Source organism: Triturus cristatus, chromosome 7 (genome assembly GCF_964204655.1).
Source record: "Triturus cristatus chromosome 7, aTriCri1.1, whole genome shotgun sequence".
NCBI classification, from domain to species: domain Eukaryota; kingdom Metazoa; phylum Chordata; class Amphibia; order Caudata; family Salamandridae; genus Triturus; species Triturus cristatus.
Genome location: NC_140590.1, coordinates 321,165,792 through 321,184,920, shown reverse-complemented (window position 1 = coordinate 321,184,920; position 19,129 = coordinate 321,165,792). Strand labels below are relative to the sequence as shown.

The 19,129-nt window shown below is 47.2% G+C and overlaps 1 protein-coding gene across 3 annotated transcripts in view; it reads right to left on the bottom strand.

Moving 5' to 3' along the window:
• The window catches only part of PPP1R12C (protein phosphatase 1 regulatory subunit 12C), a 1,231,266-nt gene that overhangs the window by 1,059,602 nt on the left and 152,535 nt on the right, over window positions 1-19,129 (bottom strand). For all 3 annotated transcript variants that reach the window (XM_085616407.1, XM_085616408.1, XM_085616409.1), the window contains exon 2: window positions 15,728-15,858. In XM_085616407.1, coding sequence (XP_085472533.1) covers window positions 15,728-15,858 — 131 coding nt within the window. The remainder of the gene's footprint in view (window positions 1-15,727; window positions 15,859-19,129) is intronic.

Genomic DNA, 19,129 nt, shown 5'->3' with positions numbered 1-19,129 from the left:
GAATATATTTAAGAAAGGTGCTGGTACAACAGTTTAGAAATGTACCAAGTCTTCATAGCAATTGCTTGTTAATATTTAATATGTTTAGAAAACCTAGAGAGTTCACGGTGCTTTCTCAGCACTGTGTTGAAATCGCGTGTTTACCAACAGAAACCGGGTGACTACTGGGAAATGTAGTTTGATATGACAAATAAAAGACTGGGTATATTAAAAACAATTACTGATTCAAATGTTGGAAAAGTGCCAAGGTTTTCTTGGCAAATACTAATTGCTATGTTGGAATAAAGTGTGTGCAACAGCTAACGAAGGTATGGGGTTTTTTTGGACGCTATGTCAATCACGCGTTACACATTGGAAGCAATTTCATGAGGACCAGAAGTTGGGTGGCTCCTGTGGGATTTAATTTATGTTCGTCCCTCGACAAGCGGTGGGGGATGCACAACGACAGCTGGCACTGTCACAAAACTTTTTAAAGGACACTTGATTTGCGGGAAAAGGCAAACCGAGCATTTCCTATTACATTTGATGAAACAGATCCGAAAGGAACAGCAGTGTGAACCTCTGTATAGTATTACTCGCTGTTTAGACCAATGGTCTGAATATCTCCGCTACTTCATTCAGGCCGTTGATAGCCGTGTTGAATTTCATAATGAGTAGTGCCTCGCGTTGGCTTAACTGGCCTTCCAAATCGCCCCCACGCGGGTCTCTTTCAATCTTGGACAACACTGTCCATTTCAAATCCAACTCACTGTGTGTCATTGTAGCCCAGTGGCTGACTAGTGGGGCATTTTCCACTCGTTCGACGAGTGGAAAATGCCCCACTAGTCAGCCACTGGGCTACAATGACACACAGTGAGTTGGATTTGAAATGGACAGTGTTGTCCAAGATTGAAAGAGACCCGCGTGGGGGCGATTTGGAAGGCCAGTTAAGCCAACGCGAGGCACTACTCATTATGAAATTCAACACGGCTATCAACGGCCTGAATGAAGTAGCGGAGATATTCAGACCATTGGTCTAAACAGCGAGTAATACTATACAGAGGTTCACACTGCTGTTCCTTTCGGATCTGTTTCATCAAATGTAATAGGAAATGCTCGGTTTGCATTTTCCCGCAAATCAAGTGTCCTTTAAAAAGTTTTGTGACAGTGCCAGCTGTCGTTGTGCATCCCCCACCTCTTGTCGAGGGACGAACATAAATTAAATCCCACAGGAGCCACCCAACTTCTGGTCCTCATGGAATTGCTTCCAATGTGTAACGCGTGATTGACATAGCGTCCAAAAAAAACCCATACCTTCGTTAGCTGTTGCACACACTTTATTCCAACATAGCAATTAGTATTTGCCAAGAAAACCTTGGCACTTTTCCAACATTTGAATCAGTAATTGTTTTTAATATACCCAGTCTTTTATTTGTCATATCAAACTACATTTCCCAGTAGTCACCCGGTTTCTGTTGGTAAACACGCGATTTAAACACAGTGCTGAGAAAGCACCGTGAACTCTCTAGGTTTTCTAAACATATTAAATATTAACAAGCAATTGCTATGAAGACTTGGTACATTTCTAAACTGTTGTACCAGCACCTTTCTTAAATATATTCTATTCCGAAGTCGCAAAGGAAAACTACATCTCCCAGTAATCATCCGGTTTTCCGGTATTAGGGATTGGTTAAACGTCACCATTTCCCACAATGCCAAACGAGCTTTACCAATGTTTTGACACGGACATCGAGCTACGAGAGGAGAATCCCGGTGAGTTTTCTGACGGCTAAGGATAGTAAAGTAAGGGCTATGATTACTTAGTAAAATGCAGCACAGAGGGCGGAGCAGTCTTCTTGACGACTTATACCGCCTTTGTGTTTTCAGGATCCGGCACGGGTACCCTACGTGAGACGAACGAGCGAACTCACTTAGGTAAGCCTTCCTTTGCCCCAAGGATATGTCGAGAATCAGCCTATCCACGGGAAAGGACTCTCACAAGTAATTGATCAATGTTTACTTTTGGTTCTAGTACTGAAACAGTAAACAAGTTGTTCAGCCGGAAAAGAGGGCATCATCCCCTAATCCGGTAAGTGGAACAAGTACCCCATTGTGTGCAACAGTTTTTTGTTTGTCCAGTGTTGTGTGTACAGCCTTTTTTCTAAATGAGCTAGAAACGATAATGCAAACGGTTTTTTGTTTAGGTTCCTCATCATTTGGGACGAGTCGGATATATTTCAGGCAGCTAGAACTCAATTGTGGAGGCACTATTTGAAGGTGGGTGAAGTGAGTCTTTGGCGGTTCTTGTGGAAATTCTGAGTTGTAGTTCAATACCTAAAACAGATTCATTATTTTTTATTGCAGAAATTGGTTGGTCCTGAGGAGAACCCAAAAGATAGTGGTTCGAAACGCGTCGACCAGTTCGGTCCTTGTTTTTGCACCGTCCTGAGAGATTTTTTGTCTCAAAAATAATACTGGAACTTTATTGTTTCAACAAATAAGACAGAACGATTTTGTTGTACAAACTGATTGGTAGTCAATCTATCAGAAAAGAAAGGGTGCTACTAGGACCGAGTTTATAGTGTATGTGTAGTTTTGTGTATGCAGGAGTATATTGGCCATGAATGTCTGAAGAGTGTATGTGTGTTTGTTTTATTCATTTAGGGGATTATGAGTATCATGTTGATGTATTAAATGTAATGTAATATATTGTTTCGTACAAAAGATGAATGCGCAATGAAGTAATGGTGCAGCGCGAAATTGTTTTGAAATGTGAAATAAATTAAAATCATTACCATTGACTAAAAAGGTAATCTATAAAACCCTCCTCTCATGTTTCATTTCATTTTAGGAGTTGGAAAAGTATAAGGTTTAGTTAGTCTTGGCTTGGACTATTTGTTCTGTTTTTCACATTACAAAAGTAAAGCACACCTATTGCAAAGTGTTATGCTGGGATTTACTATCCAAAGCAAGTCAGGATTTGCATTGGATAGTTTGCATCAAGGGGCGTTCTATGGGTAGTGCATGGGCGTCTTTACAAAAGGGACATTAGGGCTCATGTTCCTTGCTAGCTTTAGTGCAGAGGGAACCCTTACTGCACAGGGGACTACATGTGGGAGCGGATCTGAAAAGGGATAGAAAGCCTATGTCAAGACTGAAGTGATGTCCAGGTACGGTGGGGGATGGGTGAAAGAGGCACACGAGAAACAGCTACTACAGGAATTCAGCTATCATTAGTGTAACGAGCAGTGTTTGTTGATCAACTTCTGTTTTTGCTTCAAGTATTTACTCTTTTATAAATCTCACACTACTGGGGATTAGGAGCTATAGAAAATGTATTGCTGAAATGGTCTCATGCCCAAACCTGTTTTGGAGAGGGGGGTGGGGGGGGGGGGGGGGGGGCTAGACTTAAAAATATCCAGTTTATGGGGCTTAGTGCAACAAAGTTTAAAGACCTCTCCTCTAAACTCCATGCGCTTAAAGAGAACACAAATTAACCTTGATACGCATCGACTATCAGCAAATGAATCATTGTTTGGGAGCTGCAATGCATCCAGCATGCAGTCAATCTTTATTTTGAGATTTTCATTTTTGTTCATTTTCTGCTCACTTGTTAATGGTTCAGAAAGTCAATATTTGAGGATGTGCACTGTGGTTCGAGTTGTGTAGTACAAAGTAAACATTAAGGTTCTTGTAATCTTATTACTGTAGGTAAGACCGATGTACTGAATTCAAAGAATTAAGTTAAAGGATTTTATAAAGAAATGAAAGTGGATACAAGGATATGTCGATTTACTTATTGATGCTATGCGCTGCACTAACCTTTAAAATAAATAAAAATAACAGCCTCTTTTCTCAAGAAAACGAAATAAAATAATTTATCACTGCTATATTTCTGTAGGATAAAAAAAGTTTCATAATATTTTATTTTAAAACATATCTTGCGCTTGTGTTAGAAACGGGGTTCCTGGTTAGCTAGGGTATGCACCCAAGCCAGGCAGAACCCATCACTCTAGTCAGGGTAAGGGAAGTACATATCTGAGATAACCACTGCTCACCTCCTTGGTAGCTTGGCAGGGCAGTAAGGCTTATTACAGAGGCAATGTGTAAAGCGTTTGCGCAACACACACAAGTGATACACTAGGCACACCACAAAGACAATGCAAGGTTATATAAAAAATATCCTTTGTATTGTACATAAAACACATTAGACCATAATCACATAAATCACTGTCAACCAAGCGATTGTCATGGCATCACATAGATCATAAAATCACTTTACCACCTGGTAATGGTCATAACATTACAATGCGTGTAAATAAAAGAAAGGTTCTTATATGCACGTCATCCACATACCATAACTGCTCATAAATGCAACTCCTGAAATAAAGGACGTATTAATGTCATGAAATGCAGCAGGCTGAGATTAAAACAACTTGTTCACCATCTTCACAGTGAAAACCTAGGGCACAGCGTTGCTGCGCTCCTATTCCGCTGTGTACAGTTGCTTTCACAATACCCCGGTGCCCGGGGGCAGAGGAGCTCGATCAGGCAGTCCTTTGCGGCTGGTGAGGCAGCGAGGTTCCGGTTTCAGGAAACCGGGCAGGACACACTCCGCTACGGTAGGTTGCCAGGCAACCTCCACGCTCACCGCACGGCAGTCACAAGCTTGGACAGTGCTTCTTCCTCCTCAGTTCTCCTCTCACATCCCTTCAAACTACTTGGCCAGTGCAGCACTGCACGCACTGCTATGGGGCGACAAAAGCGCTCTTCACAGGATGTGAACAATGAAAGGAAAGCACCCTTCACGCACTGTAAAAATAAACAGGAAAGCGCTCTTCATGCTCCGATTTTCCTGCAGCACAGGGCAGGCCACTCAGCCCTGGGAGATCACTGACCGCCCAAGGACAGGTGAACAGGCTAGAGACCAGCACATATGGCAGTGCAAAGTGGTAGTCCCTCCAGCAGCCCAGCAATTGGTGAGCAGCAGCAGGTCAACCCAGCAAAGCATGAAGTGCAAATGGGATCCTTCCTGGCAGCAGTATAGTTCCTTCTTGCAATAGGCAGTTTGTAGAGCCAGTAGCGTCTGGTTACAAGTCCACGCAGTGACTAAAATAAAGGGATCACAGCCCCTGTACTTCTAGTCCAAAAGCATTTATTCTGGGGGCACTAAAACAACGTTCAGAAGTGCACAACACCCCCATTCAATTTCAAGCTCTGGCTCCAGACACTACAGGGGGGGCGGAGACAGCATTGTGAAAGTCAGGCACAGCCCTATTCAGGTGCATGTGCAACTCCTCCCACCACTCTAAAATGCAGACCAGGCCTATTCAGGTGCAAGGGAAAACTCCTCCCACCACTCGATGCAGCCAAGGTCTATTCAGGCCGGAGCGGAGTCACCCAGGTAAGGCAGGACACAACTCAAACCTCCCCCCTTGTGACTGTATAGAGTGAATGCACATCCCTTTCTCCTGTCAGTCGAAACCAGACTGTAAATACAACCAGGCAGGGCACAAAGAGTCATAAGTGCACAGAAATGCTCAATTCTAAAAGTGGCATTCTAAAATAGTAATAAAAAATCCGCTTTCACCAATAAGCAAGATTTAACACTATCCCAAACATGACCACGCTACGCCTTTCATATTGAAAATTACCACTGAAGCACATATCATGGAATTCCCAATGTAAACCTACGAGCGGGCAGCCTCACAGCAGTGAGAAACCAAATAGGCTGTTTGTCACCAGGACATGCCACACAAAAAAGGCACATGTCCTATCTTGTACCTACACAACACCCTGCCCAAAGGGCTACCTAAGGCCTACCTTAATTAATCAATCAGGAAATGTGTAGAGCGCACTAAGGGTCTCAAGGCGCTGGGGGGGTGGGGAGGGGGGCGGTGCTGCTACTGCTCGAATATCCAGGTCTTGAGTAGTCTCCTGAAGGTTACCTTAGGAGTGACATATGTAGTAAAAAGGAGGTTTAGACATGGCAAGCACTTTAAATGCCACGTTAATGCGCATGCAGGCCCTGCAAAGGCAGGAGGTCAGACACACGTTTGAAAGGCTACTTCGGTGAGTGAAGCAAGCAGTGCTGCAGGCCCACTAGTAGCATTTAATTTACAGGCCCTGGGTATATGGATACCACTTGATTGATGGACTGACGCTCATTGGGCTAACAGGGCTTTAACACCAAGGACGCAACGCCCGCTGAATTTCTCGGATAAAACGTTTCAATGAGTTTTCTTGCTGTATGCTTGTCAGGGTCACCTCCGAACGTATCACTGCAGAGCAGACAGAGCTAACACTTACCTGCAGAGCCACGCCACGCCATTGCCGCCATTGCCGCCACCGCCAAGAGTCCAAGGGCCAACAGCATCTTCCGCGTCGCCGCCCCGGGACTGCAATTCCCGGCAGCCTCAGCGGCGGCGCGACGAGGTGACGCGGAGCAAGCGCCAGGAGGCGCAATAAATTGCAGAGGGACCGGTGGAGCGGGGGGGAGCAGACAGAGCTAACACTTACCTGCAGAGCCACGCCACGCCATTGCCGCCATTGCCGCCACCACCAAGAGTCCAAGGGCCAACAGCATCTTCCGCGTCGCCGCCCCGGGACTGCAATTCCCGGCAGCCTCAGCGGCGGCGCGACGAGGTGACGCGGAGCAAGCGCCAGGAGGCGCAATAAATTGCAGAGGGACCGGCGGAGCGGGGGGGAGCAGACAGAGCTAACACTTACCTGCAGAGCCACGCCACGCCATTGCCGCCATTGCCGCCACCGCCAAGAGTCCAAGGGCCAACAGCATCTTCCGCGTCGCCGCCCCGGGACTGCAATTCCCGGCAGCCTCAGCGGCGGCGCGACGAGGTGACGCGGAGCAAGCGCCAGGAGGCGCAATAAATTGCAGAGGGACCCGCTTCGCGGGACGCGCCGGGCTAAGCCCGGGCAAAGGGCGGGCCGTCTGTGGCCGTCCGTGGTCGATCGAGGACGGGACGGGCCAGACCACTGTCATCCGTGCCATTGAGCCACCTTTTCGGGACTGCCATACAACAGGTACTGTCATTGAGGAACACATCTATTTACCGGGGCTACCACTTCCAGACTTATCTGTAGATAGCCGCCGCATATGGAGACAATGTCCAAAGCAAGGAATTCCACAATGACTAACACTATGGACAATTATTTGGTCCAAATTGTCAGTAAAATTAACAATGATAGGAGGACCTCATTGGGGCTATCATGTTCTCCTAGTTCTCCCCCACCGATTCCCTTGTCCGGTGTACAGTTGGTTTCTCCTTTACAGGCAACAAGTAGTATGTCCCTAGATCTATTGAGCGTAGATAGTGACATACCCGATTCCTGCCCGCTTTTAGCTCCTAAGTCGCCATTAGAAACTGTATTAGATATAGATGAGTCGGCTACAGAAGCTGACCCGCAGTCGCCCGCTCTTCCCCTGAGAAGTAGGCTAGTTAGAGCATGCAGAAAGTCCCAGTTTAAAAATAATGGGTCTCGCACAGGGAGGAAAAGGGTCACTATTGTGAATAAAAATATTAGCAAAGATGATGTATCAGGGTCAGTCTCCAACACAAATCAAGACACCGAGCTCTCTGAAAAGATCAGAGACTTGATAGATACTAAAATAGGAGATATTATAACCCCATTGGTAGCCAAAATCGACCATCTTACGGCAGAGATAGCTAGGCTAAATGCCATAATAAATAGACCTGTGGATGAAGTCGCTAGAACCATACCTATATCCCCAAATGTACGTATCTTAAATGGGGTGCCTCCGAACGGAGGGCAAAGAAAAATAGGAAATGTACAAGCGAACATCCCAATTGAGCCACCTGGAACTAATAATAATTTCCCAAAGGCAAGTACAGACAAACCCAAGGTACTAACAGCAAACAACCAATTTCAATGTATTTCCCAGGCAGAACCTCTTACATTGGTTCTTGCCAACGTTCCTGCTTTGACTACTGACAAATCGGAAACTACATCTTCCTTGATCAGTAAATCTCTGTATTGGCTGGTGAATAACATGAAGATGTCTCCTTGGGGTAAGCAGAAACTAGCCAGGGAAATTATTATGGCAAGAAGGGTCCAATGGCTAGGGCATCACCCGAAAAAATTTAAAGGGGATTGTGTGGTATTAAATTTTTCCAATCCTGATGTCCTCCCAGATATCTTGGCCAACATAAATCCCCCGCAACAAAGACAAGGTGTTATTATCCCGTTAACCCTCAAATATTTTTATTATATGAGAAATCGAGGAGTAACGAGACCAGGGTGGATACCGTCTCCAAGTAAAGAGGGCAGGAGCGTCTCCACCAGCAATTGGAACATCAGCCTGGAGAATAGGTTTGAGGTGTTGTCGGGCTTAAACGATTGCGATTGACTCAAAGATAGATCTAATATGGCGAATACGGATATGGGGTTGGCCGCAATTGTGGCAGACCCCATTCCTTTTGCTAGTATTGGAGCTACTGAGACAATGGGGAACTATCAAAGAATTTGCACTGCTGTTATGGACCCATTGGGGTCTAAGTCCTCAAATAATTTCGGTGGGATGTGTTTAGCATCCAACCCTTTGGGAAGTGCTCTACCAGCTAAACTAAGTGCTACTATTGATTGTCCGGGCAAGATATCAGGTGAGGTACAGGATCCACAGACTAATAATTTACCCGATTCCCTAGTATTTGATTCATTGGTAAATGTTGCATCAGATATCTTAAGTCCTGCTAGTGATTGCCAGGTTAGGGAAACTAGTGAGACCATGGGATCATTGACTAAACACCTCTTTTATCCTCTCGTATCTGATTCAGGACTGGCTATTCTATCCTGGAATATTGCAGGTATAAATAACAAGTTGCATTCCGGTGTATGGAGTAGTTTTGTGGATCAATTTGATGTCATTTTATTTCAAGAATCTTGGTCTGTGGCCCCAGTCTTTCGCCCTGGATTCCTTAACTTCTGTATACCTGCAACTAAAAAAGCTAAAGGCCGACCACTTGGTGGCTTGATAATATGGGTACGACAGTCACTATGTTGCAAAATCACTCAACCTAATCTCCCATCGCCAGATATTATGTCTCTAATCTTAAACTGGCCTAACAATAAGAGTATGGCTATCTTTAATATCTATGCTCGAGGGATGGTTGGGGGTACTTCGCCAGAGGTGATAAATGTCTTGGACCACCAGCTTGCAGTGCTCCCCCATGAAATGATAAAAATTGTTGGAGGTGATTTTAATACAACTTTTGAGCCTCTTGGTCCGGAGGACCGATTCCTTGCTATTGAAGAGGACAACAGGTGGGGTATTCCCCAGTTGGATCTTCCCTCAGTCAAGAAATGGTCCGCTGCAGCCATCCAACTCAAAGCCCTTTGTTTAGAAAGAGGGCTTAGAGCCGCTAATGGGCGCACTAAATCAGATCAGCAGGGTGCAAGCACATTTGATAATGGAAGGTCTGCTAGTCGAATCGATTACTTCTTGGTGGATATTAGAGTATGGAGTAGTTTGAATGACATGTCTGTAATTACACGGGATGAAAGTGATCATAATCCCTTGTGTCTAGAGTTACATTTACCAAACACCCCTAGAGAATCTAAAACTGAGGGGGGGAAAGTAACTATGGATATCGTTACATCAAACAATATGCGACATGTCAAATGGGATAGATTCATTGAGAAGGTGGAAATTTTGAATGACCTCAAGGAAACTATCATTTGCGAGGTGGCCAATCTAGGCCCTAAATCAACTAACTCTGATTTCTATCTAGTTATGCTCGAGGCCCATAATATTTTATTCACTAAACTGCAAGGGTTTTTTAAGAAACCCCCTAGTAGTGGAAAAACTATTAAGGGTTGTCCACCTGAAGAGGGATGGTTTAACAAATCCTGTAAAATAGCCCGCAAGAACTTGAGTGTTGCTCTGAGATCAGGAGTAGCGGAAGATGTGAGATCAGCCAGGAAGCTCTATAGGCAAGCTCAGGTAACAGCTAAGAAGGACTGGGACGAGAACCAGTGGCAGGATTTGAAATGCGCATGCCTGGCTAAAGACCAAAAACGATTTTGGGCCACATTAAAGTGGGGTAGAGGTGGCTCTGCACCCTCCCCACAAAACCACTTGGCAAAAAACCAATGGGTTGATTTTTTTAAACCACAGTATACTTCTGTCCCATCCGTAGAAGAGCAATCACTTCCTCCCACTGTTTATTTCCAAACACAGGTGTTTTCAATTAAAGAGGTTAACCTAGCTTTGGATAGTATAACAGCGGGTCGTGCACCTGGAATGGATGGGATACCTGCGGATGTGTTTCTAACCGATAGATTATCTTGGTGCCAATACTTTCAATGGCTGGCCAACTCAGTGGCTATGGGTGCACCCGTTCCTCCTTCATGGACAGGGGCAGAAATAATCCCGGTTTATAAAAAGGGTGACAAATCACTCCCAAGTAATTATAGACCTATCAGTCTTATAGACTCAGCACAAAAACTAATAGGTCGGTTGGTACAAAATAAACTCCAATCTTGGGTTGAGGACAATAACATCTTGTCACCATATCAAGCCGGGTTTAGACCTTGCACCAGCTCTATTGATCAAGTCTTCTACTTTCTAGCTCTTTACTGGAGGAATGTGAAGTTGTCCAAAGGGACTCTCTATGCAGTCTTCATTGACCTGCGATCAGCGTTCGACCTGGTACCTCGCTTTAAACTTTGGAAGGTTCTCGCCCAAGCAGGTATGGCCCCGGAATTACTAACCTTACTCGTCCGCCTACATCAGAACAACTATGCACAAATTAGATGGGGAAGCCAGGGAGAGGTGACGGACCCATTTCCCGTTGAACGAGGTGTTCGGCAGGGATGTGTCCTGGCACCGACATTGTTTTCTTTATACATAAATGGGATAGTCGATTACCTTGGCAGGTCCCCTACTGATGCCCCAATCCTGGCAGGATCTAGAGTGCCTGTTCTCATGTTCGCGGACGATACGTTGTTGGTTTCACGAACCCCAAGCGGATTGCAGAAAGCGTTAAATGTATTCGCTGAATTTTGTCAGGACCGGGGTCTCGAGATAAATACCTCTAAAACCAAATTTATGTGTCTAAACCAACGACAACATTTTAGAGGAGCAATAAAATATAATGGTATTCCATTAGAACAGGTTGAGGCTTTTACATATTTAGGAATATCGCTCCAACATAACATGAAATGGTCAAATCACATTGACATGACTGTATTAAAATTCCACCAGCTTGCAGGTGCAATTATTTCCAAGCACAGATCTTCATTGACTAAGCCAATTAGGCCTGCTTTGGAAATTTATAATATGAAAGTTATTAGTGCATCGCTGTATGGTTCGGAGCTATGGGGGTTTGCAAATCTAAGTGGCTTACGGCTGGCTGAAAATAAATTTCTACGCAGCCTAACAGGTGTTCCCCAAAGTACCCCAATGATCCCATTAAAATATGATCTAGGGAGGAAAAAAATTGAGGATCTGGCACAATTACGTCCACTTCTGTATTGGCGGCGGATCATGACAACGCCGGAACTTGATCATTATGCTAGTGCCCTGAAGGACATAATTAGGGCTGATTGTTTTCATTCCATCACTTGGCTTAAAGAAATTAAGAACTTGCTTACAAAACTGGAGCTAGGGCATTTATGGAATGATATAAACAGTGCAAGTATCCCATCAAAGTCAATACTCAAGAAATTGTATTGGGATATGACCCTGACATCTGCCTCTTATGCTGGTCAAGGCTCAAACTTGACTGGCCGTTTCTTTGACATAAAATTTCTACCATCTTATGAGGTTATTGGGATATCATAGAGAGGCCCATGGGTAGGAAATTGTATTTCCAGTTCAGAATTGGGTCTCTCCCTGTAAAAGCGTTCACCCACAAATGGTCAATCTCCAAGGATGATAAATGTCATCATTGTTTAGACTTGATTGAGGATGCTGGCCATTTGTTGTTTGTGTGTCCGCTATACATTGCCCCCCGCCGTAGATGGATAAAGCCTGTATGCCTAAATTTGGGAACACGTAGCTACAAGGAAGCTTTAAGAATCTTAGAATCTGATTGCACCCCCTGCTTGGTAATTGCTGTTGCTAAATTTTTGGGGTGGGCTTGGATATTGCGCCTCCGTACTTTGAAACCCACTGAAGCTGATCAATGAGTGTTTTGCCACCAAGAAATGTCTATTAATTTTATTTAATGTTTGATCTTTCAAGATCTTTTATTCATTGATTAGGTTTTTATCTGATGTTATCCGCCAGCATAATGATTTAATGTATTTTTAAGCTGTTTTACCTTAGTATTTATGGAACCGTTAGGATGTATTTGCTTTTATGACATGCTGTCGAATAAAGCTTTTGAAACTTGAAACTTGGATACCACTGTACAAGGAACTTGCAGGTAAATTAAATATGCCAAACTGGTGTACACCAATCCTACCAAGTTTACAAGTGAGCATATGCGTTTTAGCACTGATCCACAGTGGTAAAGTGCCAAGAGTCATAAAACCAACAAAAACAGGTCAGAAGAATACAGGAAGGCAAAACGTTTAGGGATAACCTTGCAAAATGGGCCAGTCCCAACACAACCCCCTTCCAGCCTAAAGCCAGGGTAGACTACCAATACCTTGATGGGCTTCCCTGCTTGGGGCGATAGAACATGGACCCTGGCCCACAACTGCAGGGGCACGTTCCAGTTCTATGCCTATCTGAACCCATGTGGATCCCTCAGTCTACACTCTCAGGACCAACTAAGCTAACCCATGGGGACTCCTTAGCTGTCCGTGGCCAAAACCAGGCCCCAGGACATCCAGGCGTTTATGATACCTGTTATCTCGCAGTGTGTGTGGGGGGATGGGGAGGCAGGGGGTGATAGTCCCTGGTACATAGTATCCTTGCTCCACTCTACCTGCCACCAGTGCAGGAGTTCTATTCTGCCACTTGTCCCTCAGTCTAGGGTCTGCACCCTCAGGCTAGCCAGGGGTCACGGGCGAGGCTCTCCTCCCCCCTACCCCTCCTTCTGGGATTCCTCACCGTCCTCCTAGAGGAGTTGGTCTCCTAGAACTGTCAGGGCACTGGAATCAGCCATCCCACAGCATTCTAACACCAGTTCAGGGGTTTTACCCTGCAGCTGGTCTCCCAACCCAGGGTCCGCACCCTCAGGTTGAACCGGGGCCAGGAGCGAGTCCTCCCTCCCCCTGTTCCCCCTGTACTCCCCTCCCGAGTTCTGCATCCTCCCACCTGAAGTGGTACCCCCAAAAGACAACATAGTAGGGACACTGCTAGCAATTGCTCCTCCCTCTAAGTCAGGGGTTTCAGGCTGAACCAGGCCTCTCAACCCAGGGCCCACACCCTGCGGCTGAGCCCATGCCTGGCAAGCCAGGACGTCCTGGGGAACACACCTACCACCCTAAGAGTAACACATTCATGTGTTTTGCAGGACAGTCTGCCTGGCACTGATCTCACCAACACCTGCCCATCTGACAGTGCGCAAAGACACCTCAAACTAGAAGCGGTGTCACTAGGGTCATTCCTGGGGAGCTCAACCCTCAGAGCTGGCCCCTGACCCACTGGTTTTCCCACTGGGGACTGCAGCCCCCTCTAACCCCTCCAACTGGGCTCCCGCACCCTCCACTGAGGAGTGGTGTTGCCAGACACCAGAACTGATGAGACGCTCTTGACAGCCGCCCCGATCACCCCAAAGTTCTCCTGACATTAGCAGATGCCTCACAGCGGATGGCCTTCCAGTACAGACTAGGAACCCCTCCAGGCATGCACACATGAAACCAACCAGGGTCTGAGACTCCACCCAACCTTCACCTGAGAAGGGACATGGGACCCTCTACCCATCCCACTACACTGGAACCTATCTGGGCTACAACTAACCTTTCCCACCACCCTCGGTTGGGAAAAACCTGAGCCACACCCTTTAGAATCATACTCAATTGCATTTCCAGACCCTCTGGCACTCACCCAGAGGTCGGTCTCCTGTGCAAGTTCTCTGGGATCAGAGAACTTACACTCCAACAGGTGTTGACTTAGCCCTGGAAAACAACAAAGTAACATGTACTCTCTGACAATCAGATTGAAAGGCCCTTCAAAATTGTTTGCTGTGCTACTCTTCACCCAACCTTCCAGAGCATTACAACAATTCTCCACGAACTCGCCCCCAAGATGGGTGAGACAGTTTCCTACTGCCCCCGAACCTGAACCTATACCCTTCAGGTGCGACACCCTCTTCCTGGGAACTAGGTACCACACTCTGGGATCTGGGAGTGGTTGTTTCTACACTAGATACAATATTGCTGCCACCACTTGACTACACCCTTACTGGAAAGTCCAAAACACAAACTACATTCGGGGGACACCCCATCCTCAAGAACTAGTTTCTCTCTGGCAAAGAAACTCTGCCTCCCCCATCCTCTCCTGCACTAAGGCTCTCTCAACATCAGCCTATCTCTCCTCCACAACCAGCTGCGCTAGCTGCTTGGCATGCTCCAATTTGAGCATTATATACACCAGCTGGTGCTTCCCACTTGTCTGTCAACTCCTGTGGCGACAGCGAAAGGGAGGTGACAATCCTTCTGCCACTAGACCCAGCAAGGGACTACCTCTCCGTGGGCTCCTCTCTACCTCCTGGTGTCCCCCACCCAGTCATCTTCTCTCTCCTGTTCAGACTCTCCAGGGCCACCGCCCTCCAGGGGAATGGACTGGGAACCCTCCCACTCAGAGTCCTCCCTAATCTCAGGGTCTCCCTCAAAACCGCCACCCTCCTGGATCTCCACTTTAGGGAACTTTTCAGCATAGTACAGGGCCCTATGATAGTCCTTTCCCATCTGTCCTCTTGCCACCTGAGCATGATTTTCTGAAGGCATAGCTGGGTGTCTGCTGCAGTCACTATTTTCCTCTCCCTGCAGAACCCCTTTTAAATCCTCCACACTGTATTCCCACAGATCATTTATGTTAAAAGGTAGATTCCATTTTGGACTGGTACTAACACACAGGTGCAAAACAAGATTCCTAGGCATAAGAGCTGAAGCAGGAGTACACAGTAATAAAGTGCAGAGTTTGTAGTGCAACAATGAGTCACTGTGGTACTGCACAAATGCAAATCCTATCCTCACCACTGACAATGCTAGAAAGGGGGTTTCTGGTTGGCTATGGTATACACCTAAGCCAAGCAGAACCCACAACTCTAGTCAGGGTTATCTTGGATGTGTAACTCCCTTACCCTGACTAGTGGTGGGTTCTGCCTGGCTTAAGCGCATCCCTTAGTCAACCAAAAACCCCATTTCGAACAGCTTGTAAATGCTGAAATCTGAAAGAGAACATGTCTGCTACAACTACTCAATATGATCAGCCTGTTCATCCAAGTCGATCCCATCTATGGTTTTCAAACCAGTCCAATTTTCCGGCACCTGAAACAGCTTGGCTCATGCTTAACAAAATAAAACCACAAAAGAATATAATATCAACAAGACAGAGCTTTGCACTCAGTGAAATACTATCCACAACTCCACATATCCTTCATGGTAGTTGTCAAGTTCAGATTAGTGGTAGACCATGGACAAGACTAGCCATTTCTCTATTCTGCCCTTCAGGAGGGTCTCATTTCCTGCAAGATGCTTGAAAAAGGCCTGTCCTATTCAATTTCCAAGTCGCCTGCATTTTACTCTTGCCATATTAGCAGTCTCCGACTGATCCGAAGATGAGCAAAAGTGATAAATTCAGCCCATTACTCACTCTGCGATCTCCATGTATCCACACGATGCAGCCACATGCAGAGGTGTCCACCCCTCATTGTCGGCCTGGTTGACGTCGGCATCATGATTCACCAAAAACTCCAATACCTCCAGATTTTCGTCAATGCATGCCTGTAAAAACACAAAAGGGCAGTGTAACTAAATGGACATAACACCACATTACAAGGCAATTCCATGGTCATATGGCCCATTTAGCCACAGAAGCAAAAATATAGATATGTTAATGCACAAATTAGTTGCATTTAGAGCATTTTATTGAACAACACTTCTTAAGACCCTCGTGAGGAAAGATGTTCCCACAAAACTCAAACTCAATTCTGCAAGAGATGTATGGTACTTGAAACATCTGAAGTTGAATATAATTTTCTAGATGACAGAATACTTTGTTGTCAATATTGGGAGAAGAATAACCGGTTACTCGCCATCGACAACGCTCTTTCTCGTAGAGACCATCTAGCCATAGATTCCTCATTTTTTTGAATACCCAAAGCGTCAGACAGGATCCCAAAAATTTTCAGCAGTTCCTCTGTGTGCCATCAAGTGGCCCCAAGTGTCTTCACACCGACGTTGTTCCGGAAATGATGTGCAAAGACTTTTTTAGTGGCCACCCCGGTGCTCGGACGTCAGTTGCTTTTGCTCCTTCTGTTAAACGGTAAAAAATTAATTTTGTTAAGTTAGCCTCTACTTCTCTTCCATTTTGTATTTCTGCTGGGACTTTTTGCAAAGTCAGAAGTTACGTGATCACTGAAAGCTGGTTGTGCTGATGCTTGCGTGCCAGAGTAGGGGGCCTGCCCTGCCGAAAGGCCTGAGCACGCAGATGTCTAATCTATGAGCCCACCAACGCCTGTAACCTCCCTTGCCTATCTAAAACGATGACGTTTGTAGGGGTTTATCAACAGTTAGCAGTTTGCCTTTCATCATGAAAAAGTGGTTTCAATGCATTTCACGAGGCACCGAAAAGTATAAATGCCATGTTTGAACTTTTACTCGTTAGCCCCCTCCCTTGGGCACTTGCAGTGTCTGAATGATGGAACTCCTCATGAGTGAAAAAAACTTGTATTTTGTTTCCACTCCAGTCTTGATCCTCATTTTGTGAACTCGTAGAAAAAGGATGTCCCTGCACCAGTGAGACATAAAAATCTCACTTCTACAATTGGCGCCCAACATCGGCCCAATTGAAGACCGCAGCTAGCCCAGAAGGAGATCGCTTTGACGAGACCAACACCAAGGGGCCCCCCTGCAGAAGAGACTTGGTTCTCGCGGCCGAGGTGACTTTCAGCTAATCGACCGGACCTTCGTGGCGGCTGTGTGTCTCAACTGGGGCTCTTCGGTTGGCATTTTGGAGGTGATCTATTGCTCTGAGGATCAGCAGGTGGGAGTTGGAGAATTATGATCAGGTGGGATCAAAATGGCTGTCTGTTGGTTTTGGTTTGATAAAAGCATTTTCAAAGGTAACGTGAGAATTTTTTCTCATTTCTTGATTTTTGGTATGAAAGTCTCTTGACAACATTGTTAAGAAGAAATCTGGTTGGGGCGTGGCCAAGATGGTGGCTAGAACGGGCGCAGAGCTCTGAGTTCTGCTCTCTGCCCGCCGGCACTATCCTGTTTTTACCCTGCCTGGACCAGCATCCTCACCCGCAATCAGCGCAGGAGGTGACCGGCGCCTGCCCATGTGAAATTTGGCACCCGCTGCTGCTGCGTGGAGGCACTACTGGCTCCGGCCAGCGGTCCTCCCGAGATCCCGAGCAGTGCGGAGAGGCAGAGACGCCTCGGCACGGGCCGTGAATCGACCGCGCGGTGCTCGGCCCATCTTCACCCCCTCCCGCACCTGGATGCTGGGCGTGCTATGCCCTGTGGCCCTGGCTGGCGACATCTGTGGACCCCCCGGCCCGCCGAGAAATTTGTGGGTTTGGGCAACCATCTTGGATCGAGCGGCCTGTGGCGACTGGGCCTTTGGACTTCGTGGCAGAGCGGGGGCGCCTCAGCCGGGAGCGGATCGCGCTGACCTATCTCGCCCTTCACTCCTGAGGGCTAGGTGTGCTGAGCCCCCGAGATCCTGGCTGGCGCTGCCCGCGACCCCAGCCTGCTGGACTCTGTGCATACAGGACCGCCATTTTGGGGCGGGCTATCAGTGGCGGCCGGGACCACTGTGGAGGAGCTGTGGGCCTGGTGTCTGACGGGCAGGTGGTGGATGTACCCTGACAGCAGTGAGGGGACGGACAGGGCCTCCCCCTCTCCCCGCATTCCTTGCGGCCCCTGGAGAATGCACAGTGCACTCTGACTGCACGGCTGAACTCACGTAGCATGGACCTCTTGCGACCCCCCCTCTCCGTGGTGAGTGTGGCTGCGGTGGATTGTCGGGGGGAGACCTTTGGGGCCCATGAGGACTGCCTCGCACAGTGGGTACGTCCGCACATACATCCCTGGCCAGTGACACCAGCAGCTACCTAAGTGGACCATGACTAGAGCACCACCCCTGGCCCTACGGCGGGAGCCTCTACACAATCCCACCTGACTTGTGGTCTCTTGGGGATGACACGATGGGTTAGCCCAGGTAGGACGGATCGCAGGCGCAACCTCCGGAGCTGGAGCCAGCATCCTCGGAACACGGGCGCACGGATCCCCCATGGCCATCTGGTCAAGGGTACCATGCTGACCACGCACACTGTTTGACAAGATCCTAGCGGCGATCATGGACATCAAAACTACTTTCGGCCCAAAAATAGACTCCCTCAGTGTCAACATGGGTTACTTGCGAGAGGACCATGAGAAACTCAAGGGCCGATCGACGAAAAGGAGTCCGCCTTGGCATCCTTGCGGCCCACAGTGACCGAGAGGACCTCCCAGCTGCGGACCGTCCAACAGGAGGTGGACTACCTTCGGGCCCGCGTAGCTCAGGAAGGGCGCTCACGCAGAAATAATGTGAGAATAAAGGGTCTTCCCGAGAGGGCGGAGGGGCCCAGCACGGAACTTTTCCTGGAAGACTGGTTCGCACGTGAGGTCCTACAGGGCAAAATGTCCAAGTTCTTCTCCATCGAGCGGGCTCGTAGGGTCCCGGGGGACCCCCCTCGCCCAGGCACACCTCCTATGCCGGTGGTGGCCAGATTCTTTAACTACCGTGACAGGGATCACGTGCTGCAAACCGCCAAGGGCCCCTGGCAGATCAAAAATGCCACAGTCCAAATATACCCGGACTATATCTTGACCGTACAACGCCGTTAATCCTCATATCTGGAGGGCAAGAAATGCTTGAGAGATTCCAACATACAGTATTCCTTGCAGTACCCGGCACGCCTGCGTATCCACCACCAGGAGGGAACGGTCTTCTGCGACACGCCTGAAGAAGCTTGGGCATGGATCGACCAACAGGGTATGGCACATG